This window comes from Ammospiza caudacuta, chromosome 22 (assembly GCF_027887145.1).
Source record: "Ammospiza caudacuta isolate bAmmCau1 chromosome 22, bAmmCau1.pri, whole genome shotgun sequence".
Classification (NCBI taxonomy): Eukaryota; Metazoa; Chordata; class Aves; order Passeriformes; family Passerellidae; genus Ammospiza; species Ammospiza caudacuta.
The window spans coordinates 4,086,850-4,114,555 of NC_080614.1; the positions used below are offsets into that span (position 1 = coordinate 4,086,850).

Consider the following 27,706-nt stretch of genomic DNA (forward strand, 5'->3'; position numbering starts at 1 on the left):
ATCCATCCATCCATGAATTCCATCCATCCATCAATCCATGGATTCCATCCATCATTCATTCATCCATCCATCCATCCATGGATTCCATCCATCCATCCATCCATCCATCCATCCATGGATTCCATCCATTCATCCATCCATTGATTCCATCCATCCATCCATCCATGGATTCCATCCATCCATCCATTGATTCCCTCCATCCATCCATCCATCCATCCATGGATTCCCTCCATCCATCCATCCATCCATCCATTGATTCCATCCATCCATCCATCCATCCATGGATTCCATCCATCATCCATCCATCCATCCATCCATCCATCCATCCATCCATCCATCCATCCATCCATCCATCCATCCTCTCCCAGTGCAAAACCACGGATTTATTCCCTCTGCTTTTCCCCTAAAATGGGAATTTCTGAGCTGAAGGCCGCAGGATTTAATGCCTGGAAATTCCATAATTTTTGTGGATTGGAACCTCTCTTCTCCGCCTCATTCCCGGGATTTTTCCACAGCTGGGATTTTTCCATAACCAGGGAATTTAATGGATCTACTTTATCTTGTGCTGAATAAGGAATTCCATGCTAAATCCAGATACTGAATTTTTTCATTAAAAGTCCTGATTTTTTTCCCCATCCCTGGGTTATTTAATCACTAATTTAGTCCAGGATCTTCTGGCCTGGCCAGGATTCCAGGCCAGGAATGTGGCCCTGGATAAATCCCAGCCATCAGGAAGAGCTGACGGCACCTGCTGGGCTGTGATGGGCAACAAGTGATAACCCCTGGAGCAACAAAATGGGATCCAGGATCAGGGAATTGGCCTGGAAAATGCTCCTTGGCTTTGTGGGAATTCCTGTTTCATTTTTAGGTTTTTTTTTTTTCCCTCTGGGAGTAAAAACAACCCCAAATCTGGGTATTTTTCATCACCTCAGTGCAGCAAAATGAGATTCAGGGTCAGGGAATCAGCCCGGAAAACACTCCTTGGATTTGTGGAGAGTTCCTGTTTCATTTTTAGGGGTTTTTTTCTCTCTCTGGGAGAGAGAATTACCCCAAATCATCCCTGGGAAATGATCCCAAAAAATCCCTCCCTGTGGGGAGATGTCCCAAAAAATGATCCCAAAAATCCCTCCCTGTGGGGAGATCACACCCCTGAATGCCAGCAGGGTCCTCTGGAATGGGATCCATGGGAATGGATGGGATCCATGGGATGGGATTAATGGGATCAGTGGGATGGGATTCATGGGATGGGGTGGGATCAGTGGGATGGGATCAATGGGATGGGGACGGCATCAATGGGATCAATGAGATCCATGGGATGGGATGGGATCCATTGGATGGGATTAATGAGATCAGTGGGATGAGATTAATAGGATGGGATGGGATCTTTGGGATGGGATGGGATCTTTGGGATGGGATGGGATGGGATCCATGGCAGCAGTGGGATGGGATTAAGGGGATGGGATCAACGGGATGCAATTAATGGGATGGCATGGAATGGCATGGGATTAATAGGATGGAGTCAATGGGATGGCATGGGATGGGATGGGATGGGATCAATGGGACAGGATTAATGGGATGGGATCAATGGGATCCATGGGATGGCATGGGATGGGATGGGATGGGATTAATGGGACAGGATTAATGGGATGGGATCAACGGAGTTGGATGGGATCCATGGGATCTATGGGATGGGATGGGATGGGATGGGATGGGATGGGATGGGATGGGATGGGATAGGATCCATGGGATGGGATCAACGGGGTGGGATCCATGGGATGGGATGGGATGGGATAGGATCCATGGGATCCATGGGATGGAATGGGAACATGGGGGCTTGGCTGCAGGAATTGCACTGGGAATTCTCTGCCCTCAACCTCACAATTCCCACCCTGCCCAGGTGTTTTTTGGGATCTGCACCCCTGGAAGTTGTTCCAAGGGACAAGGAGGTGACAAAGTCACCCTTTCCCTGCTTTTCCCACTCTCCAGACAACAAAATCCCCCCTAAATCCCAAATCTGAGCCCCACCACTGCAAACACTCATAAAACACCTCTCCTCCCCAAAACTTGGTCATTTTTGTCAGAATCAAACAAATTTGATTAAATTTTGTCTGAGGTGCTCACGCAGCTCCTGGGAGTTTTCTGGGAGAAGCCAAAACTGCCAAGTTCCACCCAAATTTTTTCCTTCCATCCGAGACAGGGTCTGGAGGGGCAAAATGAGGGGAACCAAACAGGATTTGGGGACTTTTCCAGGTTTTCCATCCCCTGCCCCTCTCCATGGGATGCTCAGAGAGTTTTTCCCTCCCATCCCCTCATCCTGACAGCACAGGGCAGAGATCCAGGGAAAGGACAGGGAAAAGTAAAATAAAATAAATCCTAAAATAAAATAAACCCTAAAATAAAATAAATCCTAAAATCAAATAAATCCATCAAAGCCTATTAAGGGGAATTGCTCTGTGCAAACCTAATTGACCACGAGGGATCTCCGGGAGAGGCAGGGCCATAAATTGTGAAATGGGAAAAGCGGAAGGGGAGAAGGGAAAGGGATGGAGGAAAAGGGATGGAGGGGAAGGAAAAGGGGGAGGAAAATGGTCGGGGGGAAAGAAAAGGGAAAAGGGGGAAGGGAAGGAAAGGGGAAGGAGGGAGGAAAAGAAAGAGGGAAGGAAAAAGGGGGAATGAAAATGGTCAGGAGGGAAGGAAAAGGAAAAAGGGATGGAAGGAAGGAAAAGGGAGAGGGGGAAAGAAAAAGGAAAAGGTGGAAGGAAAAAGGAGAGGGGAAGGAAAAGGAGGGAAGGAAGGAGGGAAGGAAGGAGGGAAGGAAGGAGGGAAGGAAGGAAGGAAGGAAGGAAGGAAGGAAGGAAGGAAGGAAGGAAGGAAGGAAGGAAGGAAGGAAGGAAGGAAGGAAGGAAGGAAGGAAGGAAGGAAGGAAGGAAGGAAGGAAGGAAGGAAGGAAGGAAGGAAGGAAGGAAGGAAGGAAGGAAGGAAGGAAGGAAGGAAGGAAGGAAGGAAGGAAGGAAGGAAGGAAGGAAGGAAGGAAGGAAGGAAGGAAGGAAGGAAGGAAGGAAGGAAGGAAGGAAGGAAGGAAGGGGAGAAGGAGGAGGAAATAAGGGAATGAAAAGGAAAGAAGGAAAGGAGAAGAAGAGAAGGGAAGGAAAATGAGAGAGGGAAGGAAAAGGAGAGAGGGGGAAAGGAAAAGGAGAGAAGGAATGGAAGATTGGGGTTTGTGGGGCTCGCCCGCTGCCCAGAAGGAGCCGAGCGCAGCATATGGCGCAGAGAGCCGGGCCGGGGGGGGCACAGCAGCCCCCCCGGGCGCCGGTGCTGTAAGGAGCTATTTATTCCTCCCCCTGCAGATGTCCGTGAATGCGGCAGGAGCAGGGGGAGCAGATCTTTGGGCTCGGGGAGGGAGAAGCAGCGCTCCTTCCTTTTACCATGCTGTTGTCTGGCTTGATCTTGTCACTCCAAAGGGCCCCATTCAGAGGTATTCATGCATCTGCCTCGGGGGGACAATGGCAGCTCAGTTTATAAACTGTCTGTCCAGTTGCCTGCGGCCTTTAGTCCTTTTGTTTTCGCCCCTCTTAATAAACTTTTTGGGGGAGTTCATCAATACGCTTGAATAGCTGATGTTCTCATTCTCAGGGAGGGGAAGAACAGAAGGGCTCGAAGGTTTTTTTTTTTTTTATTTTTAACAGAGGTGGGGGTGGAGGATTTTTGCCCCTTAAAGGAGAAGCGAGGCTTGAAAAGCATCAGAATAAACCCGTTAAAATAACAACAAAAAACACGACACAAACCCACAAAAAAAAAAATCGGAGTCCACCCCAAACAAAACCGCTATTGAAAAGGGACGGGGAAGTTCACAACATTTAATTGCCCCCCAAAGCAATTTTCGTCGGGCCGGCAGAATTGAGACGATCCTCGACTAATTTTACAGCTCTGCCAATATCGCGGGCAGGGGGATTGGGAAGGAATTTCGGAGAGCAGCCTCATTTCCAGGGGATTTAGGGCCGGGAGCCGCCTCTGCCCTTTCCCCCTCCCTTCCCCTCTTCCCCTGGCGCTCGCAGGAATCGCAGCCCGGCCGATCCATCCCCTCCCCAAGCCCCCAAATCTCCGCGAAGATCCCAAACCCCGAATCCCCTCCGGAGCCCTCCCTTCGCCCGGCGCCTCCTTTGTAGCCGAGCCCGGGGCAGGGGGGGCGCGGGGCCGCCCCCATTTCCAAGGCACGGCCCCCTCCCCGTGCCGGCTCCCTCTGTCCTCCCCTTGATTTCTCTTTTAAGGGGTTGATTTTCCTGGCAGCGCCTTCTCCGTGCCCGCCGAGCCGCCCCCTCCCCAGCGCTGCCTTCCCCGGCGGCTCCCGCTCAGCGCTTCAAGGCCCTAATGAGTGTTGACAAGTTTAATGAGTTTGTTTTAAAGAGGAAAAAACTGGTCAAGTCGAGATTTCCGAGTCAAATCCATTAGGGGGGGGGGGATCCCATTGAAACCTCTCTCACGGCCAGCGCGGGGGGCAGCGCCCCAAAACGGAGACCCCGAGGAGGATGGGGAGGGGGGGGGAAAAAAAAATCAAATCATCCCATAAAACCCCAAAGGAAGCCGAAGGGGAGCAGAACCTGGCGGAACCTCCTCCTTTTTTTCTGGAGGAAATTTCATTAAAGCCCCCGCTGCGCCCCCCGCCCCCTTTTTCCCCCCTTTTCCCCCCGTTCCCGTGCGCGAGCAGCCCCGCGGAGGTCACGGCGAGTCAGGCAGTCTGACTCGGTGAACTCTGAGCCGGGGAGGGAGGGAGAGAAGCGGGGGGTTTCTCCTTTTTCAATTTCGCCACTTCCTAGGTCTCTCCATTGTTCCAATTCCAAACAGCTGCTGGTGCTAATCTTGCGCTTATTTGCAATCGGGGAGGAAGAAATACCCGAGATTGGCGCTGCCCGCCGAGCCCCGCGCCCGGGGCGGGGGGGGGACAAAGGGGAGCCGGGTGTTGAACTCGCTGTGACTCGGAGCCCTTCGGGTCCCCCCCAAAACCCCCAAAAATCCAAAAACCGGGCTCGCAGGTAGCGCCGCGCCCCTCAAAAGCCCGACCCGAGGGGGGTTTTTTATTCTCCCCAAAGGTTAAACTCCTCCGTGCGCTCCGAGTCTGGGGGGAAAAGCCGAGCTGGGAGCCAAAGGAGCGGCCACAAAAGCCCGGTTGGAGGCGAACCCGGGGAGCTGCGCCCGCCAGGCCTTGGCTCGAGCTGGCTCCGGAGGATTTTATTATTTTTAAGCCGTTATTAAGAGGGGATGGAGAAATTAAAGGGCTGCAGGAACCTCGTGCCAGAGGAACCATCCCGCTGGCACGTGTGGAGGTGGGGGAGCCCTGCCCCGCTCGGCCGGCGGGGGATCCTCTTTAACTCATTTATTGCCCTAATTAACAGGGCCAGGGGTGCCGGGAAAGCATTCCAGGCCCTTGGGCACCCCGAGGGAGGGCAGGGAATCACCCCTGAGCAGCAGAACCCCCCCCAGAAACCCGATTCTCTGCCAAGAACCTCCACAGCCGGACTCCCCAAATTGCCGGGGGCGGTGCCACGCGTGTCGGGGCCGTTTTTGGGGGGAGCCGCGGCTGGTCCTGCCCGGCCCGCAGCCTCTCGGGGCCTTTATTGGTTTACCGAGGTGTTAATCCGCTCACAATCGAGTTGTCTGACCACGGAGCCCCGTCTCTATTCTTGTTTACATCTAATTACGGCGCTGGAACGCCACTTCCCTTCCCACCCTCCCTCTCCCGCAGCTCCCAGCTCCCACCCCAGCCCTTTCCAGCAGGTAAAGCCCCCTCGGAGGGTGATTCCGGAATTTCCCAGAGCTGGGAAAAGAGACTTGGGCGGAGCACGAAGGGGTTTGGGCACCCAAAAAATCCTCATCACCCCCCAGCGGAGCCGGGTTTGGGGGCGCCTCGTGGCTGCCGGTGTCAGCGGCATCCCCGAGCTCCCCTTAATGAAATTAACTCAATTAAAGGCCGTCACCCCAGGAAAGGGCCAGAACCGCGTTAACAAAGAGCTTTTGAGCGCTGAGGGCGCGGGGACCCCGCGTATCCCCCGCACCGGCGGCTCCGGGGTTAAACCCGCAGCGAGCTCCGCGCCTTGGCTGCGATAGCGTCTCAGCCCTGGGGCCATTCCTCTAAATCAATTTTCAAAACAATCAGTTTAGGGGCTTTTAATTAAGCTTTAAACCGGCGGTTAAAAATAGCAGTTTACTTCTTTGGGATGCAAACGAGGCGAGCGTAAAAATAAATCAGAGAGAGAGAGACGGGGCCGGCTGCCTTTTGGGATTCGGGGAGACGCAGATTAAACACGTCCCAAGATTACAAGGATTTTTTTTTTCTCCCCCTTTTCTTTTAACACTTATTCTCTCTCGCAGCAGCTGCTCTTTCCCTGCCAGGCACCGAAGTGTCCGCGGCACCGGGAACGCGGCGCCTGCTCCCAAAAGCAAAGGTGGAAAACCCAAAGCTCCGCAGCCCCATCCCAGCTCAGCCTCCTGCTGAGGTTCAGCACCATAAAACGCGAATAATATTTAATTTTGAAAATTTTAAATAGCTAAACTCGGCTGCGTTGATGGCAAGGAGGAAAATCCTCCGAGCGCGGAGATGCGAGCGCCACAAACCCAACGCGCTTCCCACCAGGATGAATTTCGCTTAAAAAGATGAATTTCGGCTCCTTTTCAGCTTTCGAGGTTCTGCCCTCCCCAGAGCCTCTCCCTTTGTCTCGGATCCTCCCGGCCCGGCCCCAGCACCTTTAAACCCCTTAAACCGGAGCGGGTTTGGGGCAGCCGGGCCGGCAGCTCCTAAACCGCTGATTTTCGCCCCAAAAGCGGCTCCTGCAAGGCCCCGCTGCGCCGCGTTGATTAAAGATTAATTAAGAGCGGCGGGATTCCCTCGGTGCGGATTTCTCCGCAGGTGACCCCGGCATCGCTCCGGGCCGGGCTGAGCGGCTCCTGTTGGGCCTGGAAGCAGCGCTGGGGGCGAATTCTCCTCCCTGCGGCCCCTCTGGGGGTCTCACCCCTTCCCCACGCTCCAAACCCCCAATTCCCATCCCAAATTTCACCGAATCCGCGGCCGAGACCTTGACACGGTTTGGGGGCAAAATTGGGGTCCGGGCGTGCTCCAGCAGCGAGGTTGGGGCGGGGATTTCCCCCGAGCCCCCAAACTTTGGGGTGAGGCTCTGATGGGGTCGGGGTGGGGACTCCTGCACCATCCCCGTGCCCCCAAGGAGAGGTTGGGATTTTCCTTTTTTTTGGGTTTTCCTTTTTTGAGGTTTTCCTTTTTTGAGGCTTTCCTTTTTTGGGGTTTTCCTTTTTCGGGGTTTTCCTTTTTCCCCCTCTCCCAACGGGAGGAAAGCGCCGAATTCCTCGTGGGGAAGGGTGGGGGAAGATCTTTCAAAAAATCTAAGTGGCACCATCAGGGAGAAAAAATTAAATTAAAATAAAAATGGACGGGGGGTGAGAGAGACAGAGCGGGATGGGAAGGAAGAAAAACCTTTCCCAGATGGATCCAACCCTCCCCAAGCTCTCTCCCGTTCCTTCCGCGCTACTTTCAGGCACTTTCCTCCGCTTTTTTTCCGCCGCCGCTTCCCCGAGCATCCATTCCCCCCCTGCTCCCGGAGCGCCTTCCCCCCCTTCAGATCTCAGCGTGTTTGCTCTTGACTTCATCCACTAAGTCAATAGTTTGGAGATGCCCTCATCCTCAGAGGCCCGAGCCCCCCGTGTCCCCTCCCTGTTTTCTGCGGCGGATAATGGCAGCCTTTTGTCGTGTAATCAAGCTCCCGAGGGGTTGGGAGACAGATATAGATTCTTGGCATTTGTCGGTGAAAATGAAAGCTGGATTAGGCAGAGGCGGCTGCACACTCCATGGTAAAGGACAACAACTATTCCCCCATTGAAAGTCCCATTCTGGTTTGGTTATTTTATCTCTAAAAGTTGTTTGTATTTCTAAAGTGGCCATTGAGGCACTTAGAAAGTGTAGCAAGCTGTAAAGCCGCGCTCGCCATGAAAGGCGGGCGCACAAAAAGGAGCGGGGTTAAGGGGAGAAAACAGAGCGGGGAGAGAGGAAAAAAAAATAAAATTAAATAGAGGCGAGAGAGGGGCGGGGAGGAGCGGCAAAAGAGTTTAAAAAGATCAAATTCGAGCGGGGGAAAAGTTTAAAATCGCCCAGAAAACACGCGGGGCTCGCTCAGAGGAGCGAGGCTGCGGCGCCGGTTTTCCCTTCCCAGCCGGGCAGGGGGGAAAATCACCCCAACATTTGGGGTTCCCTGAGGATTTGGGGGTGCAGGGATGGTTTTGGCTCCTCGTGGTTGAGCCCCGAGCCCGGCCCTGAGGTTGTTTTATCCCTTGGGATCGATCCCAAGCGAGGAACTCCCACTTTACTCCCCGGCCGAGCCGGGCAAAAGTTGGGGAATTTCTCCCTCTCCGCTCCGCGAACCTGGGAACGTTTTCCCTCAGGAATGGCGAGAATTCAGGAGTTATTTTTCAGTTATCTTTTATATAATTTCACCCAAAAACATCCCTTGCGTTTCACCACCCGAGGTTGCGCCAGCTCTTCCTCTTCCAACCCCCATGCTGTGAATTTGGGACGGCAAAAAACCGCCTGGTTGGGTTTGTTTATTTAAACAACCCAAAAAAAAAAAAAAAATCAACAAACCGGCAAAACAAACCGTCTGTCAAAGCCCGCAAACTTTCCTCCTCCTTTTGCCGAAGTTTTCGGGCGTGGAAATCGCCGCGATCCCGCTGCGAGCCCGCGCGGGGGAGGGTTGGACGCTGGAAGGAGATTAAGGGGAAAAACTCCGGGAAAAAAAAAACCCAAAAAAGCAAAAAAACCAGCGGAGCAGCCAGGTACAGCCCAAATATCCGCATTCCCGGGGAAGGGAAGGGAAGGAGGGGGAGAAAAAAGCTTCAAATAGCTCAATTTGCTGCTTTTCAGCATCAAACGGCATCTTCTGCGGGAGTGGGGACGGAATTTCAAAATAATTAAGTCGCCGCATGGGGAAAAAAAAAAAAATCACGAATCCCTCTGGAAAACACCGGCCTAGCGCGGAAAGCGAGATAAAAAAGTGCAAATAAATAGAAATATTTCTAAAATCAGCACGGTTGCGGCTCCCCGGATCATTTAGGGCAGTTTTTGGTCATTAAAGAGAGGTTTTGGTCATTAATTGAGGCCCCTCAGGGCAGCGATATTTCTTTGCCCCATCCCATGTGCGAGGCCCGATTTAAACATCTCTGTCCCCTGAGTGTCCCCTGAATGTCCCCTGAATGTCCCCCGACACTGAGGCGCCCTTTGCTTCCTCACCCTCTGTTTCCTAACTTTAAAAACGCCAAAAACCCCCAAATCCATCGCCATTAAAGCCCCCACGAGTCTCCCCGCCGGTTCCAGGATTTTTCTCCTGGAAAAACCCAAATCCTGCGGAGCTCTGGGGGCTCCCCGGGTGGTTTCAGGAGCTTTCTCCCAACTCCGAGCCAGCCCAGAACCACCCGGGTGCTCCCAGCTTCTGTCCGAAAGGAGCTTCTCCAAAAGCGGCTGCTGGAATCAACTTTCGCCCCTTAATTCCCAATAAAAATGCAAATCGGCGCGGGAATATAAAATAAATTCAATAAATTCAATGAATTCAATAAAGAACGGGGTGGCCCTGCGCGGCCGAGCTGGAGAGGGCAGCGGGGCAGGGGGGGTTTGGAAAATCGGAAAATCGGAAAATCGGAAAATCGCTGCTTTTTTTTTATATCCCCCCCTCGGGTTTGGGCACGGCGGTTCCACCCCCGCCCCCTCTCGCGGAGATGTCCCCGGGTCGCTTTGATCCGGGCAGGGGACAAAGGCGGCTCCGAGGGTCGGGGCCGGGGCTCCCCCGGGGCCGGGCAGCGCTGCCCGGGGTCAGCCGGGGGCTCCTTCCAATTTTAGCACCAAGAAACCCCCGAGGGGAGCGCGGGGAAAACCGAGAAGGGATTTTCCTTTTCCTTTTCTTTTTCCTTTTCCTTTTCCTTTTCTTTTTCCTTTTCCTTTTCCTTTTCCTTTTCCTTTTCCTTTTCCTTTTCCTTTTCCTTTTCCTTTTCCTTTTCCTTTTCCTTTTCCTTTTCCCTCGGTTGGGCAGGGCCGGACCCAGGACAGGGGGCGGTGGGAAATGGGAAGGGAAGGGGTGTAAAAATAGCACGGAGCCCCCAGAAACATCCTCGGGGTGAGGGAGAATCCTTTGGGGTCAGGGAGCATCCCTGGGGGCAGGGAGAATCCTTTGGGATCAGGGAACGCCCTATGGGATCAAGGAGTGCCTTTTGGGATCAAGGAGCGCTCTTTGGGATCAGGGAACGCCCTTTGGGATCGGGGAGTGTCCTTTGGATCAGGGAGAGTCCTTTGGAATCAGGGAACGCCCTTTGGGATCGGGGAGTGTCCTTTGGATCAGGGAGTGTCCTTTGGGATCAGGGAAAGCCCTATGGGATCAGGGAGTGCTCTTTGGGATCAGGGAGAATCATTTGGGGCAGGGAGCGCCTTTTGGGATCAGGAAGTGCCCTTTGGGATCAGAGAGCGCCCTTTGGGATCGGGGAGCACCCTATGGGATCAAGGAGTGCCCCTTGGGATCAAGGAGCGCTCTTTGGGATCAGGGAACGCCCTTTGGGATCAAGGAGTGTCCTTTGGGACCAGAGAGCATCCTTTGGGATCAAGGAATGTCCTCTGGGACCAGGGAGCGTCCTATGTGATCAGGGAGCATCCTTTGGGATCAGGGAGCTCCCTTTGGGATTGGGAAGCATCCTTTAGGGTCAGGGAGCGTCCTTTGGGATCAGGGACCGCCCTTGGAGGGGCAGAGCAGAATCCCTCAGTGGGGCACAGGAGGATCCTTTTGGGGCAGAGGATGAGCCCTCAGTGGGGCAAGGGAACCTTAGCTTGTGGGGCAGCAGCGGGACATCCCGCAGAGGGACAGGGGACACCCCATATGGGGCAGGGACTCTCTTCTGTCTACGGGACAGGGGACATTCCCTATGGGACAGGGGACGGCCCTCAATAGGGCAGCGGACACCCCAATAATGGGGCAGAGGTCATCTCTCTGTCTATGGGGCAGGGGACACCTCTCTCTATGGGGCAGGTGACAGCCCCTATGGGACAGGGGACAACTCTCTTTGTGGGGCAGGACAGAGACAGGGGGACACCTCTCTCTGTTTGACAGGGGGCATGTCTATGCGGCAGGGGACAGCCCCAATGGGACAGACGACCCTTCTATGGGGCAGGGGACATCTCTATGGGGCAGGGGACAGCCCCATATAAGGACAGGGACAGCCCCAATGAGACAGGACAGGGGACACCTCTATGGACAGGGGACACTTCTCTCTGTGGGACAGAGGGCACTTCTGTGGGACAGAGGACACCTGTCTGTGGGGCAGGTGACAGCCCCTATAGGACAGGGGGAGGGGACAATCCCATTCCACCTCTGTGGAACCCCAGTTTTCCCTCGGCTCCCAAAATCCCCCTGGGATCCCTCTCAGCACAGGGGGAGGCAGAGCAGCATCATTCCCACATCTGCCCCATCCCTCTCTATCCTGAGGAAAACCTGGCTGGGCTTTTTTGGGAATTCTTTCACAACATTTCCCTGGGAAGAGCCAAAACCCAGCGCTCCCAAAACCTCCGTGAGCTCAAAAGCTCTGGGCGGCCGCGGATTTCATCAACCAGGAAGCCCCGCCCTGCCCTGCCCCACCCTGCCCTGCCCCACCCTGTCCTGCCCCACCCTGCCCTGCCCCACCCTGCCCTGCCCCACCCTGCCCTGCCACACCCTGCCCTGCCCCACCCTGTCCTGCCCAGGTCCAGAGAAGCAGAGATACAGAAATTCCAAATGATATCCCAAATGATGTCCCAAATGCTATGGCAACACTATTGCCAATGCTATCCCAATGATATCCCAATCCTATTCCCAATGACATCCCAATGCTATTCCAGTTATATCCCAATGCTATTCCAAATGATATCCCAACTCCATCCCAGTGCTGTCCCATGCTATTCCCCTTCCTATGCCAAACGATATCCCAATGCTGTCCCAGTGCTGCCCCAATGCTATTCCCAACCCTATTCCCAGTGATATCCCAATGCTATTCCCAACCCTATTCCCAATGCTATCCCAGTGCTATCCCAGTGTTATCCCAACGTCATCCCCAATGATATCCCAATGCTATCCCAGTGCTATCCCCAGTGATATTCCCAATGCTATCCCAATACTATTTATTCCCAACACTGTTTCCAGTTATATCCCAGTGCTATCCCAATACTATTCCCAATGTTGTCCCAATCCTCTTCCCAATGCTATTCCCAATCCTCTTCCCAATCCTTTTCCCAGTGCTGTCCCAATGCTATTCCCAGCGCTATTCTCAGTGCTAGCCCAGCACTATTCCAAATGCTATTCCCAATGCTAATCCCAACGCTATTCCCAGTCCTATTCCCAACACTATTCCCAGTGCCATCCCAATGCTATTCCCAGTGATCTCACAACACTATTCCTAGTGCTGTCCCAGTGCTATTTATTCCCAATGCTATCCCCAGTGGTATTCCTGGCACTATCCCAGTGCTATCCCCAGTGATATTCCCAGTGCCATCCCAAAGATATGCCAGTGCTACCCTAATGCTATTCCCAATGATATCCCAGTGCTATCCCAATGCTATTCCCAGTGCTATCCCCAGTGATATTCCCGCTGCTGTCCCAATGCTATCCCAATGCTATCCCAGTGCTATCCCAGTTATATCCCAATGCCATTCCAAATACTATTTCCAACACTATTCCCAACACTATTCCCAGTGATATCCCAGCAATACCCCAATGCTATCCCCAGTGCTATTCCCAGTGCTATCCCACCTCTATTCCCAGTGCTATTTATTCCCAATGCTATTCCCAATGATATCCCAGTGCTATTCCAATGATTTCGCAGTGTTACCCCAATGATATCCCAGTGCTATTCCCAATGCTATCCCAATGCTATCTCAGTGCTATTCCCAACGCTATCCCCAATGCTATTCCCAATATTATCCCAATGATATCCCAGTGCTATCCCAATGGTATTGCCAACAATATCCCCAATGCTATTCCCAATATTATCCCAATGATATCCCAGTGCTATTGGCAACGCTATTCCCAGTCCTATCCCCAATGTTATTCCAATGCTATCTCAGCGCTATTCCCAACACTAACCCCAATGGTATCCCGGTGTTATCCTAATGATATCCCAGTGCTATCCCAGCACTATTCTAAGTGCTATCCCAATGCTATTCCCAACACTATTCCCAGTCCTATCCCCAGCACTATTCCCAGTCCTATTCCCAGCTCTATCCCAGCGCAATTCCCGAGGGAGAAGCCGCCCCCCGGCCCGCTCCCGTTCCCGCTCCCATTCCCGTTCATTCCCGGAGCCAGGCAAGCACGAAACGCGCCCTCAGATCGCGCGGTCCCGCCAGAGCCGCGGCCGCTAATTAACGGCGCGAGCCGCTGTAATGTGATGAACTTCCCTTTGTGGGGGAGCGCTCCCGATAAGGGAGAGCAGCCGCGATCAAAGGCTCGCAGCGGCTCCATTTCCTGCAGCCGCCGCCGCCGCTTTCCCTCGCCCGCCTCGGCTTTCCCTCGCCCGCCTCGGCTTTCCCTCGCCCGCCTCGGCTTTCCCTCGCCCGCCTCGGCTTTCCCTCGCCCTTGCTTTCTGCTCCCGGCCCCCGCTCTCTCTGCCCTCGCCAGAGCGTCCCGAGGGGATGCGGCTCCCCCCGAGAGCTTCCAACACTCCCCGAGGAGCTCCAAACCCTCACTGAGGATTTCCAAACCACCCCAAGGAACTCCAAACTCTCCCCGGGGAGCTCCAAACTCTCCCTGAGCTGCTCCAAACCACCCCGAGGAGCTCGAAACCCTCCCTGAGGAGCAGCTCCAAACTACCCCGAGGAGCTACAACCCTTCCTGAGGAGCTCCAAACCCTCCCCGGGTAGCTCCAACCCCTTCCCAAGGAGCTCCAAACCCTTCCTGAGGAGCTCTAAACCCCCTCCGAGGAGTCCCAAACTACTCCGAGGAGCTGCAAACCCTCCCCGGGGAGCTCCAAACTACCCCGGGGAGCTCCAACACCCCTCCGACGAGTTCCAAACTACCCCGAGGAGCTCCAACCCCTTTCCGAGCAGTCCCAAACTCTCCCTGAGGAGCTCCAAACTCTCCCTGAGGAGCTCCAAACAACCCCGAGGAGCTCCAAACCCTCCCCGAGGAGTTCCAAGGGAATGCAGCTCCCCACGAGGAGCTCTAACCCTCCCCCAAAGAGCTCCAAATCCTTCCCGAAGAGTTCCAAACCCCCTCTGAAGAGCTCCAAGGCCCTTTCGAGGAGCTCCAAACCCTCCCTGAGGAACTCCAAGGCTCCTCCAAGGGGATGCGGCTCCCCCCGAAGACTTCCAAACCCCTTTCGAGAAGTTCCGAATCCTCTCCGAGGAGCTCCAAACCCTCTCCGAGGAGCTCCCACCTCCCTCCCGAGGAGCTCCAAGTCCCCCTTGTTCCTCCCCACAGCCCCCAGGGCCAGTGCACGGGCCAGAACCAGGCGGTGCCCCCGAGTTATGGCCACCACCACCATCATCATCATCACCATCATCATCCCCTGCCCGTCTCACACCCCGCTCCGCTGGCGGCTCCCGCCCTCCCCGCGCCCCCCCCCCCCCCGACCCTTCCTTCCCCCCGTTGTCCCCAACTGCGGGTGACAAATGTCTTTATAAAGTGGCATTAGTGACATCCAAGTCCTTTTGTGGCGCGGCCCCGCCGAGCGCCAGCCTCGGGATGAGCCGGGAATGAGGAGGAGGAGGAGGAGGAGGAGGAGCAGGAGGGGTTTTGGGGAGGGGGATACCCCGAGCCTCCCTCTCCTCTGCGAAGCCGCATCCCCATCCCAACTCTGCTCCCTCCCGGAGCTGCACCTGCGCTTCCCAACTGCTCCATCCCTGATTTTTCTGGGATGAGGGGGCAGGAGGGGACGGAGAGCCCCCCAAAACCCCAGATCTGGGGGTCTGCCTCTCTCCCTGCCCCCTCAGAGCTTCCCTTTCCCCGCTCGGATCCCTCCTTTCCCGACCCTCTCCTCGCCCCCCAAAAACCCCAGAGCCCAAACCAGCCTGAAGTTCCGATTTAATACAAAATAAAATCAAATCCACTTAAAAGGCGACGAAAACCGCGTGGGGAAAGGGAGAGAAAAGTGGCAGCAGATTGAAACGGGATTTTTTTCCCCCCACTTCTTTTTAAGAATAATGCCCATAAATACAGAATATCCGCAAAGCCAGGTCTGCAGCAGAGGGGCCCTGATTCGCTTTTATTTTTTTTTTTTTTTCTCTCTCTTTTATGGCAAACGCAATTTTCCCAAAGATCCTTCACCCTAATGCCGGAGTCCCTCCCCGCTGTTCTGTGCGCTTTAAAACCCCGCCGAGGAAATTCCCCTGAAAAAAATTTGGAAAAAAGCTTCTCGTGGGGGTGGAATTTGGGGAGTTTGGGGGGGTTGTGAAACGGCGGCGGGGGAGGGGGAGGAAGGGGAGGTTAATCCGGGTTTAACGCCGTGATGCAGTCGCAGGACCAGGGCTCGGCTGATTGTGTTATCTCTCCCCAACATTTGGGTCTCCCATATTTCACCCAGCCAAATAGCTGCGAGGGAAAAGTGCGTATGGAGGCACTCCTGACGCCTCAGGAAAATATGTTATTAATATCTAAATAACTTCCCAATACTGTCTCTAAATCTCCCCTTCGCCACTCCAGATGATGAATTCGTTTGAAGTGTTCTCCCGTCTCATCTTCGCTCTCTCTCTCTCTCTTTCTCCCCCCGCTTTTTTTTTTTCCTTTTTTTTTTTTTTTTTTTTTTTTTTTCTCCATACCCAGGCTTATTTCAAACTGGTAAATATCTAATTCCTTTAACCACGCTGCAGACACGCGCAATTCCCGCTTGGAAAAATCCTCCACGGGAGAGCGAGACCCCAGCGCGGCCTGCGGCTGCTCCTTGAGATGATTTCGGGTTAAAAGCGGCGTTTTTTGGGGGACATCTGTTTGTTTGCAGCAAGCCCTGGATCACGCGTTCCCCTCTCAGCCTCTCCTGCCTTAATTCCGGCTCTGCCCCCTCCGTCCCGGCCCAATTAGGGCCCAAACCTGGGATTAGGACGAGACCTCCCCTCTTCCTTCCTGCGCTGCTCTATCGCGGCTCCATCTCCCCGCTTCGCCCCAAATCTGCTTCCCATCTCCAAATTCAACATTAAAACCTCTCCTATCCACCTGGGTAATGGAATCACCCCAAAATTCCACATTAAAAACTCAACCTACCGGCCCTGGGTAATGGAATCACCTCAAAATTTCACATTAAAAACTCAACCTACCGGCCCTGGGTAATGGAATCACCTCAAAATTTCACATTAAAAACTCAACCTACCGGCCCTGGGTAATGGAATCACCCCAAAATTCCACATTAAAAACTCAACCTACCGGCCCTGGGTAATGGAATCACCCCCAAATTTCACATTAAAAACTCAACCTACCGGCCCTGGGTAATGGAATCACCCCCAAATTCCACGTTAAACGTCTCCTATCCATCCTGGGTAATGGAATCACCCCCAAATTTCACATTAAAACCTCAACCTACCAGCCCTGGGTAACGGAATCAGCCCCAAATTCCTCAATAAAACCTCTCCTACCCTCCTGGGTAATGGAATAATCCCCAAATTCTGCATTAAAACCTCACCTACCCATTACCCTGGGTAATGGAATCACCCCCAAATCCCACATTAAAACCTCTCTTAATGGAATCACCCCCAAACTGCACGTTAAAACCTCTCCTATCCATCCTGGGTAATGGGATCACCCCCAAATTCTGTATTAAAACGTCTCCTATCCATCCTGAGTAATGGAATCACCCCCAAATCCCACATTAAAACGTCTCCTACCCACCTTGGGTTGGGTAATGGAATCACCCCCAAATTCTGCATTAAAACCTTTCCTATCCATCCTGGGTAATGGAATCACCCCCAAAATCTGCATTAAAACCTCTCCTACCCACCTTGGGTTGGGTAATGGAATGATCCCCAAATCTCACATTAAAACCTGAACCTACCGGCCCTGGGTAATGGAATCACCCCCAAATTCCTCATTGAAACATCTTCTACACACCTTGGGTTGGGTAATGGAATCACCCCCAAATTTCACATTAAAACCTCAACCTACCCGCCCTAGGTAATGGAATCACCCCCAAATTTCGCATTAAAACCTTTCCTATCCACCCTGGGTAATGGAATCACCCCCAAATTCCGCATTAAAACATCTCCTACCCACCTTGGGTTGGGTAATGGAATCACCCCCAAATTCCTCATTAAAACATCTCTTACTCGCCCTGGGCAATGGAATCACCCCCAAATTCCACGTTAAACATCTACTATCCATCCTGGGTAATGGGATCACCCCAAAATTCCACGTTAAAACATCTCCTATCCATCCTGAGTAATGGGATCGCCCCCAAATTCTGCATTAAAACCTCTCCTACCCACCTTGGGTTGGGTAATGGAATCACCCACAAATTCCACATTAAAACCTCTCCTATCCACCCTGGGTAATGGAATGACCCCCAAATTCCTCCTTAAAACGTCTCTTACCCACCCTGGGTAATGGAGTCACCCCCAAATCCCACATTAAAACGTCTCCAACGCGTTTCCTCTCCCGGCCGGGGCTCCCCACCTGCCTCTGACCCCGAGATTTCCCTCCCTGTTCTTCTTGCCCCTCCTTTTCTTCTCCCCAAAAATGGGGGGAAAGAGGGAAAAACCCCCAAAACCAACCGAGCCCCGGCTCCCCAACCTCTCCCCGCAATTCCCTCGCTCCCTGCCGCACAGCCGAGCCCCGCTCGCCGCATCCTTGTCTCAAGTTTGTTTTTTCAAACGCCTCGTGTTCGATGATTCCCGTTTATTCCCCTCTCCAGCCTTATCTCTCCCTCCTCTCTTCTCTCCTCCCCGTCACACTCGATTTAGGCAGGAGTTTATCTTGCGAACATTTGCCGACTTTGTTTATGTAGCCCAGGTTCCCGTTCCCAAAAGCCACTGTTTGCCTTTGTAATTGTTATCTGTGTTTATTGTTGTACCTCATTTGTCTCAGCTTTTTTTGTGACATGTAAGCTCCGTGTGCGCCCGCATCCAGCCCCCCCTTCCCTCCCTCTCCCTCTCCCTTCTCCCTGCGTTTTTTTTTTTTTTTTTTTTATTCCTCTTCCCCTCTCTTCCCTCTCCTCTCGGCCTGAAATATGCACAGAATAACTCAGCCTAAAGCCAATGAATTGCTTGACACCTCCCTATCTCTTCTCCTGCCCCCCATTATTAGAGCTGATCCCGCTCGCAACACTCACAAATCCCGCCTGGGCTCTGTTTGATTAGATTGCCAACCTTTGGTAATCCCTTGATTTGATGAAGTGTCTGCTCGCGGCCCCCCCCGCGCTTCTAAACACACATTTACCGAGCAGGAGCCGCGTGTTGGTTTTTAAACCCAGCGCCGATTGTTCGCCGATAAATCGGCCCCGCAGCCCCGCTCGGCTCTCCCGGCTCGGGGAACAAAGCCCGGCCCAGCTCTGGGGGTTCCCCCGGCTCTTTCTGCTCCTCCCGAGCTCCCGAAAATCGGGTGGGATCCTCCAAACCCTCCCAAACCCCGGCGGGAGCAGCTCCTGGATGGAATTGTCCCTGTCCCCCCTCCCGCGCTGTCCCCAGCACGGAACCCCCATCCCACTATTCCCCCCAAATCTGAACCCCGATCCAGCCTCTTTTCCCCCAGTTGGGAACCCAGATCCCGCCTCATTTCTCCCCAGATCGGAACCCTCATGCCGCTGTTCCCCCAAAATCAGAGCCCCGATGCTGAAGCTCTGCCCCTTTACGCCCAAAATCGGAGCCCAAATCCCGCCGCTTTTCCCCAAAAAACGGACCCCCAATCCTGCTGTTCCCCCCAAATCGGAGCCCCCATCCTGCCTCTTTTCCCCCAAAATCAGACCCCCCATCCTGCCTCTTTTCCCCTCAAAACAGGAGCCCCGATCTCGCGGCTTTTCCCCCCAAAACAGAACTCAAATCCCGCTGTTTCCCCAAAATCAGAACCCAGATCCCGCCACTGTTACCCCAAATCGGAACCCCGATCCCAACTCTTTTCCCCCCAAAATCGGAGCCCCGCTCCAGCCTCTTTTCCCCCAAAACGGAGCCCCAAATCCCGCTGTTACCCCAAAATCGGAACCCCTATCCTGCCCCTCTCCAGCTGCTCCCCCATAATCGGAGCCCCGATCCTGAAGCTCTGCCCCTTTTCCCCCCAAATCGAAGCCCCGATCCCGCTGTTCCCCCAAAATCAGAACCCCCGTCCCGCCCCTCTCTCGCTGTTACCCCAAAACCAGAACCCCGATCCCGCCTCTTTTCCCCCCAAAATCGGAACCTCCATCCCGCTGATCCCCCAGAATCAGCTGAGGGCACAAACTTGGGGTGCACAGTGAGGAGGGGAAGGGAAGATTCCCTAAAAAACCGCGTTTTCACCCCAAAAATAAAACCCGGGGATCCCTGCACCCCGCGGGGCTCCGGGGGGGGGCAGCGCTTGGGGGGACAGACCCGGGATGGGGGGACAGGTCCGAAATGAGGGGGACACACCAGAGAACCCCCAGATCTGGTCTCAATTAATTCTGTCCCTCCCAATTCCGAGCGGCGCCCCCCGAAATTTGGGGGTGCCCAAACTCTGCCCCCCCCAGCGAGGTAGAGAGCGGCGCATCCCCTCCCTAATAAATAACAACAAATAATAATTATAATTATAATAATAATTAATAACAACTCGCTCTTAACAAGGAGACATAAATATATATATAAAAATAAACATATATTAAAAAAATAAAAAAAAAAAAGAAACCAAAGTGAAGCCTCATGAATATCCGCCCAGGGCTAGCTGGAGTGAGCCGTTTAAAGATGAAAGTGCAAAGAAATAAAGGCTCAATTTAATCTGCCTTAAAACCCTTCAACTTAACGTTTGTGCTGGGAACTCAGAGAGTGAGTACTGATTGGGGATAAATACATTTCTTAGCATGCCTTGGAGCTATTACACCCTTCTCCAACACAGCTCCCTATTCAACAGCCACAGTTTTCATTACCAGCTCTAATAAGTCTTAACATTATTAAATGCCAAGCAGACGATAGAAAGAAACAGGCGCAGGGTGGAAGCTTTCTTTCCCACTTAAAAAGAGAGAGCATTTAGGGCTGTCTTCCCCCGGCTCCCCGCGAGGAGAACCCGCCACGGAGCGCTTGGGAAAAAAAATAATAATAATAAAAAAAAAAGATTAAAAATAATAAAAAAAAGCAAAACCAAAGTTTTTGCGTCCCTTTTCCCCCCGCAGCTCTCGGAGGGAGAAGTCGCGTTGGGCGCAGAAATGGAGAAAAAATTTCCCCCCCTTTCTCTCAAGGCGTGCGAGGTTGGGTTGGTTTTAGTGGGAACCACCTGGAAATGGGAATTGGGCGGAGGGAGAAGCAGCTCGGAAGGGTTTTCATTGCGGGATGTGAAATCGAGGTGTTTTCCGGCAGAAATTGCGAGTTTTTCTAGCAAAAATAGAGCGATTTTCCTGCAAAATTCGCGGTTTTTTCGACCAAAATTAGCGAGTTTTTCGAGCAGAAATTGAGGTTTTTTCGAGCAGAAAATGAGGCTTTTTCGAGCAGAAATTCCGATTTTTTTTTCTCCCCAGCAGAAATCGCGGCGTTTCCCAGCGCGCAGCCGCCGCCCGCCGATGCTTTACAAGCGGCCTCATCAATTATCTTAATTGGGGCCATTAAAACTTTCCCAGGCGTTAAAACCCGCCGGGGCAGCGGGAAATTCGGAATTTCGGACGCTCCTTTTGGAGATACGCAAGAACCCCCAGAAAAAAACCCCCAAATTCTCGCGGTTTTTAGGGGGGATTTCTGCTCGGCGCGGCCATAAAAACCCGGGAATTGCGGAGAAATTGGGATTTCTGCGCTCTCGGAGGGAGCGCGGCGCTCCACAGGCTCCGGCCGCGGGAATTTGCCCAAATTAGCCCCCTTTCATCCAGGAACGGGGGCTCGTGTTTGATTTGTCCGCGGCCTCACCCATGAAGGCAGAAGGGAGCGTTTTGTTTTGCCTCTTGACACGCAATTCTTGCGTGCTAATCAGGGATAAAAAGCTCCCCGCTCCTTCATTCTTTTTTTTTTTTTTTTAATTTTTTTTGTTGTTGTTGTTTTAGGGGTGGCGACAGCGAAACCGCAAGGATGAGGGGAAAAAAAAACCCCAACCTCCTTTACTATTTCAAAAATAAAGATATTTTTTCCGAGCGGCGAGCCTGGATGAAAACACAACTTAAACCCCCCCAAATCTCCTTTTTCCCCCTCTAATAAAATTAAAAACACCCCGAAAGTGAGCGGGGGGAGCTTCTGGCCGACACAATGGCCCCGATTTGCAAATGAGCATCGCCCTTCTCCCAAATCACAGCAACATTTTGCAGCGTCCAACGGCTCTGCCTTTCTGCAGCAGCCGCTCCGATAATATTACAAAACTATCTAACAGCAGGGAGTTTTGAATAATTTATCTCCCTTTCTTCCCGTCCTCGGCCCTTTGTCCAAAAGTTTTTCTCCTCCTCGCGGAATTTTGAATGAGAATGGACGCGCCCTCCCTCCCCCATCCTTTTACTCCATTTTTAAGGCAGCCTCGGGTTTTTCCCCCTTTTCCCCCCCCTTTCTTTTTTCCTCCTTTTTCTTTCTTTTTTTCTTTTTTCTTTTTTTTTTTTTTTTTTTTTTTTTTTTTTTTTTTTTTTTTTTTTTTTTTTCCTCCGCTGTTTGCTTTTGTGGTCGGGAATCTTTTCCTTATAAAGCTTCAATAGACCCCAAGGTCTTTGTAAGTGAAGTTCATCTTCAAGGTTGGGAAAAAAAAAAAAAGGGGGGGGGGAGATCGGATCCTTAAAAAAACCCAACAAAATCCCTTTTGTCACCTTCATTTCCAACTCCACTGATGGGGGGTCGGGGGAGGGTTTTTACCCCAAAATCCCCCTCCACGTGTCCCAAACTGGGGGAAATTCGGGATTGGGGGTGAATCCCGTTCACCCCCACAGCGGCGATGCCACAAATCCCCCAAAATCCCAACTCCGGCTCAAGACCTGCCCGTCCTCGCTTTGCACCAAATCGGGAGAAAATTGGGAAATCTCAACTCCCCTCTGCCGGGGATTCCCAAAATTCGCCCTTTTTCCCCCCAAAAAATCACAGTTTCTCCCCAAGAATCGCCGTTTTCTCCCCAAAAAACGCTTTCGTTTTATGCCCTACCGGAGCTGCTCCAACTCCCCCTTTTTCCCTGCCGGATCTCACGGATGCTCCCCCAAAATTCCACCTTTTCATTTTGTTGTTGTTTTTAGGAACCGCGGCGCTGCCCGCGCTCCGATTCCCACCCCCAAGCCCGCATTCCCAGCTGGGAAAAGTTGGAATTTTCCTGGCAGCGGGAGAGAAAACGCCGCGTTTGGGAGGTGATAACAGAGCCCCGCCACCGGCCTGGCTCGGAGCCTTCCCCCGCCTGGCCGGGAGCATTTCCCTGCATGGATTTCCCTGCATGGATTTCCCTGGATCGTTTCCTCGGGATGGTTTTCCCTGGATCATTTCCCCTGGATGTTTTTCCCTGGATAATTTTTCCCAGGATAATTGGGGGGTGCGGCGCCACTCCGGGGACACCCCCACCCACCCCCCCTTGCCCGTGTGTCCCCTCGTCCCTTAATTGATATTGATCGGCGCCATCGGTCACCTGTCAGCCCCGGTTCCAGGGGACCACTTAGGCGAAATCTGTTTAACAAATTCATTTACGAGGTGCCTCTCCCCCCCTCCGGCCATTCCCGGCCCTTTTTTTATGGATAATTGATCCCGAGCAAAGCACCGACAGCTCTTCCTCCTCCTGCCAGCCCCGCTCCCCGCAGGGATTTATTTTTTTTGGGAAGAGCCAAACGCGGCGGCTCTGGAGCCACCCCCGGCGGGCAGGGGGTGTCCCCGTTGTCCCCGCTGTCCCCCCCCCCCGGCGCTGCGGTACCTTTGTCGCCCAGGATGCCGTCGATGCTGTGCTTGGCCTTCTTGTCGCCGTCCTCCTCCTTCTTGTCGCAGTCGTCGTCCTCCTCCTTCTTGCCGAATTTGATGCGGAGCACGCGGCTAATCGAACTCACTAAACCTCGGACAGTCAAAGGCAGAAAGGCGAGTATAAGCTGCCTGCGAGGAGTGGGAATGGCCGGGAATTCTGCTCTTCCCGTGGGAATGCACCTGCCACCATCGCCGAGCCCCCGGAATTCCCGAATTCCCCAATTTGAGCATTCGCAAATTCACATCGTGACCTAAGCACCGCCGAGATGTCCCGAAGTCCCGGGATGCGCCATCCCCAGGTCACCGCACAATTCCCAAATTCCTCCTCCAGTTCCCAAAGGGATGGAGCTCCAGGTCTGCTCTGGCCCCAAAACCCGCAGGGACCCCACAGCGGAGCCCCCAGACCCCAAACACGGCCCTGCAGGCTGAACTTTGGGGCGCAACCTCGCTGCCCATGGATCTCGGGTTCTTTTGGGACATCCTGGATCTCAGGATTTCATGGATCCCTGGATCTAACAGATCTCTGGGTCTCTTGGGACCTCCTGGATCTCGGAATCTCAGGTCCGCATGGATCTCTGGATTCATGGATCTAATGGATGTCCGGGGATCTCACGGATCTCTAAATCTCATGGATATCTCAGGATCTTTAAATCTCATGGATCTCTAAATGTCTTGGCATCTCCTGGATCTCAGGATCCACAGATCTCACAGATCTCTGAATGTCTTGGCATCTCCTGGATCTCAGAATCTCTCGGGATCTCTGGATCCCGTGGATCTCTGCCCTATGGGGATGTTCATGCGCAGTCCCCACAGCACAAACCCCAGCGGGACCAACGGGGCTCCCCTTTCCCCCTGGATTTGGGGGGCGCCTCTGGGGGTCTCCCCTGCCCCATCATCCCCCCGACTTTCCAGGGAGCTGGAAAAACCTGGGAAAAGCGCTTGGTTTGGGGTCGGTTTTGCAGCACAAACCCCCCCCCAATCCGGGGCTTTACTCTGGGTGATTTTCCCCGCTCCATCCAAGCAGAGCCTGGAGGGTGTTTGGATGCTCTGGAAAACCTTTCCCTCGGGATAACCATTCCCTCGGAGCTCGGGGAGTGTGGCCAAGCTGCCTTCTCACCTGAGGGCACCGTGCTGCGGTCGCAGTGGCCGTCCTTGAGCAGCCGGTCGCGGATCTCCCAGCTGAACATCCCGGGGTTCTCCCGCTTGTATTCCTCGATTTTCTTCTCCACGTCGGGAGTCGCGACCTGCTTTTGTGCCCAAGGGGTGCCGGGGTGTCCCCGCGGGGATGGAGGGAGGGAGGGAGAGCAGGGGAAAAGCGCTTTTAATTCAAAAGAAGCAGCGCAACTCAGCCATGCCCGGCCGGGCTGCGGGGTTTGGGGTGGAAAATGGGGATTGGGAGCTGGGAAAGGAGGGAAATAAAAGTGGAAAAAGGCCCTGATCCCCCAAATCCTAAAAGAAGGGAAAGGAGGGAATAAAGATGGGAAAAGACTCTGCTCCCCTAAATCTTAAAAGCGGGGATAGGAAGGAAATAAAGCTGGGAAAAGGCCCTGCTCCCCCAAATCCCAAAAGCTCGATCTCCAAGAACCGGGAGGGCCGGCAGGATGGGATTACCCTGAGCTCCAGGGAGATGGTGCAGGGGACACTTTTTGGGGATTTTATGGGATTTCCTATTCCCGAAGAATCCCGAATTCTCTGCTCCCCACATCCCGCCGGGATCTCTCCAACGCGCACCACTTGTTGCACGTGGAAACCACAAAAAAGAAAAACACTTTCACCCATCACCACCTCCAGCTCGGGCCTCGCCTTCTCCCCACCAAAAACCCAAAAACCGCAACTTTATTAAAACCTTTACTCCCCTAAAAAAAACACTGGGGAAACTCGCGCTGCTCCCCAAAACACGGCGGAATTTTGGGTTTCTCCCCTTCAAAAACCACTGGGGAAACTCGCGCTGCTCCCCAAAACACGGCGGAATTTTGGGTTTCTCCCCTTCAAAAACCACTGGGGAAACTCTCGCTGCTCCCCAAAACACGGCGGAATTTTGGATTTCTCCCCTTCAAAAACCACTGGGGAAACTCGCGCTGCTCCCCAAAACACGGCGGAATTTTGGGGCTCGGTGCCCGCAGCGCACTCACCCTGGGCTTGCTGCCGCCGATGGCCCCGGGCCGGATGGATCCGGTCTCTTGGTAGCGGCAGAGGATTTTGGAGACGCAGCCGTGGGAGACGCGGAGCTGCCGGGAGATCACGCAGGGCCGGATGCCGTGGTGCGCCATCTCCACGATCTTGTGGCGGATGTGGTTGGGCAGCGGGCGCCCGTTGATGAAAACCCCTCCGAGCTGGTTCACCCTTCCCTGGCCCAGCGGGGTGGACACTGCGAGGGACGAGGGGGGAAAAAACCCGACCCAAAAAAAGCGGGGAAAAGTTAAATTAGAGGGGAAAATTCCGGCGTGTCTTTCCTCGCACATCGCGCTTCTCTCCCGGGGTTTGGAGGTTTGAAAGAAGGGGGAAAGTCTCGCCCGTGCCCTGCTCTCCGTGTTTATCCCGCTGTTTATCCCTCTGTTTGTTTTTCCCACTGTTTGTTTATCCCGGTGTTTGTTTATCCCGGCACCACGCGTGAGATTTTCCCCATAGAAAATGGGAAAATAAAAATCCCCCCCGAGCCGCTCTCCCATCCCCGAGACACCCCCCGTGTGTGTCCATCCCTGGAAATTTGTCCGCATTTGGGATTTCACACCTTGGTTTGAAACCATTCCGCGAGCAGATCCAAACCCGCACAACAAAACGCTCCCAAAACTTCTCCTTTCTCCCCCCAGAAAATCACGCCTGGATTTACAGAGCTCCCGCTCTCAAACAAACTTTTGGGCATCACCTCTGGAACACCCTCGGGGAGATTTTTGGAGTGGTTTTGGGGGTTTTTTGGGGTGGTTTGGGCGGGATTTTACCCCGCGGCCGCTTCGCCGCCGCCTCTCCGGGCTCCTTCGCCCCCTCCCCAATTTATCGAACACCTCGCGCCGCAGATCTCGCAGATTAATACGATTTCACAGGCTGGAAATTAAAGCGAAAAGGAGGGGAGGCAGCACGGGAGGGGGCAGAACTCAGCTGGGTAATTTGCGCCAGGCGAGGCGAAGGGGGGGCGGATTTTTATTTCTTTTTTTTTATATATATATATATAATTTTTTTTCCCTCCCCTTCTCTCGCTACAAAGAAAAGTCGATTCCAGAAATTGCCTGGCGATTTAGCGAGAATCATGCACCGCTAATTCCGAGTCACTTTGGCCGGCGCTCCCTGGATGTATCATTATCGACAGATAACACTCGAGTGGCCAATTTTACATTCAAGAGCCGCTAAAAGCGCCGGCCGCTCTCTCCTTTCATTATTCCCAGTCATGTTGTGCAAATATTGTTGTAATCCTTTGATCCTTTCCCTTGCCGTCTGTTTTACTTCATTTGCTACAGAAAAGCACTTCAGCAAATCCCCGCGCCCTGTGTGTTTTGCAGCCTGCGTGGTTTTCCGCGGGTTTGCGATTCGCCACTTGAGCACGGGCGGGATGAAATTTTCTCCGCTTTTAATAAATGCGGCCAGAGGGGTCCTGGATAGAAAATTTGCCTTTTTTTTTCCTTTTTTTTTTTTTTTTTTTTTTAATTTTTTTTTTTTTTTTTTTTTTTTTTTTGGAGCGTGTGTGCCTGGAAATAATCGCCCCCCTCGTGACAAAGGCACGGCGGAGGGAGGATGGGTGACACTCGGCGAGGTGACAGCTCCCGAGTCCCCCGCTTCGCCAGCCCCGGCCAAGGACATCATCCCGGCTTCCCCGCTGCTCCCCGGATCGAGGTTTTTATTCCTGTTTTCCCCCTCCGAAAAGTTAAATCCCGGCAGTTTGGTTGTTTTCCCTCCCGTTTTGACACGGGGACATTAAAAAATCGACCCAACGGCCCCAAAAAACCCCAAAGCGGGAGAAGCTGCCCCAAAAATCCTGCGGGATGCCCGGGAATGCTGGAAACACGGAAAAAAAACAGCAAAGCGGATCCCGGGAATTCGCGGGGAGAGCGGAGGGAAGGGGCTGGATAAGGGGTGAGAAGTTGGGAGAATTTCGGGAACCCCCCAGGAGCGGAGCTGAGCCGCTCCCTCTGCCCCCGCGGGTGATTCCAGAGGGATGGAGCGGAGATTTTAGGGATGGAGCGGAGATTTTGCAGAGCTGAGAGCCCCCCCCCGGTTCTTCCAGAGGGATGGAGCGGAGATTTTCCAGACCTATGAGCCCCCTCGGGTGATTCCAGAGCGATGGAGCAGCGCTTTTCCAGAGTTAAAAGCCCCCCCCGTAATTCCGGAGGGGTGGAACAGCGTTTTTCCAGATCTAGACCCCCCCCCCCCCCCAGGTTATTCCAGAGGGATGGAGCAGCGCTTTTCCAAACCTAAGAGCCCCCCCTCGTAATTCCAGAGGGATGGAGCGAAGGTTTTCCAGACCTAAAAGAACCTCCAGGGTTATTCCAGAGGATGGAGCGGAGATTTTCCAAACGTAAGAACCCCCCCTCCGCCATAATTTCAGAGGGATGGAACGGCACCTTTCCAGACCTAAGAGCCCCCTCTCATAATTCCAGAGGGATGGAGCGGTGCTTTCCCAGACCTAAGAGCCCCCCTCGGGTAATTCCAGAGGGATGGAGCGAAGCTTTTCCAGACCAAAAAGAC

At 53.4% G+C, this 27,706-nt stretch overlaps 1 protein-coding gene across 3 annotated transcripts in view; it reads right to left on the reverse strand.

Annotated features, from left to right (window-relative positions):
- The window catches only part of PAX7 (paired box 7), a 142,475-nt gene that overhangs the window by 114,433 nt on the left and 336 nt on the right, over nucleotides 1-27,706 (reverse strand). For 2 of the 3 annotated variants that reach the window (XM_058818712.1, XM_058818710.1), the window contains exons 2-4: nucleotides 25,162-25,397; nucleotides 24,147-24,276; nucleotides 22,986-23,114 (exon numbers count right to left, since the gene is read on the reverse strand). In XM_058818712.1, coding sequence (XP_058674695.1) covers nucleotides 22,986-23,114; nucleotides 24,147-24,276; nucleotides 25,162-25,397 — 495 coding nt within the window. Of the gene's footprint in view, nucleotides 1-22,985; nucleotides 23,121-24,146; nucleotides 24,277-25,161; nucleotides 25,398-27,706 lie in introns of all 3 variants that reach the window. The other variant, XM_058818711.1, reaches the window with a different exon arrangement.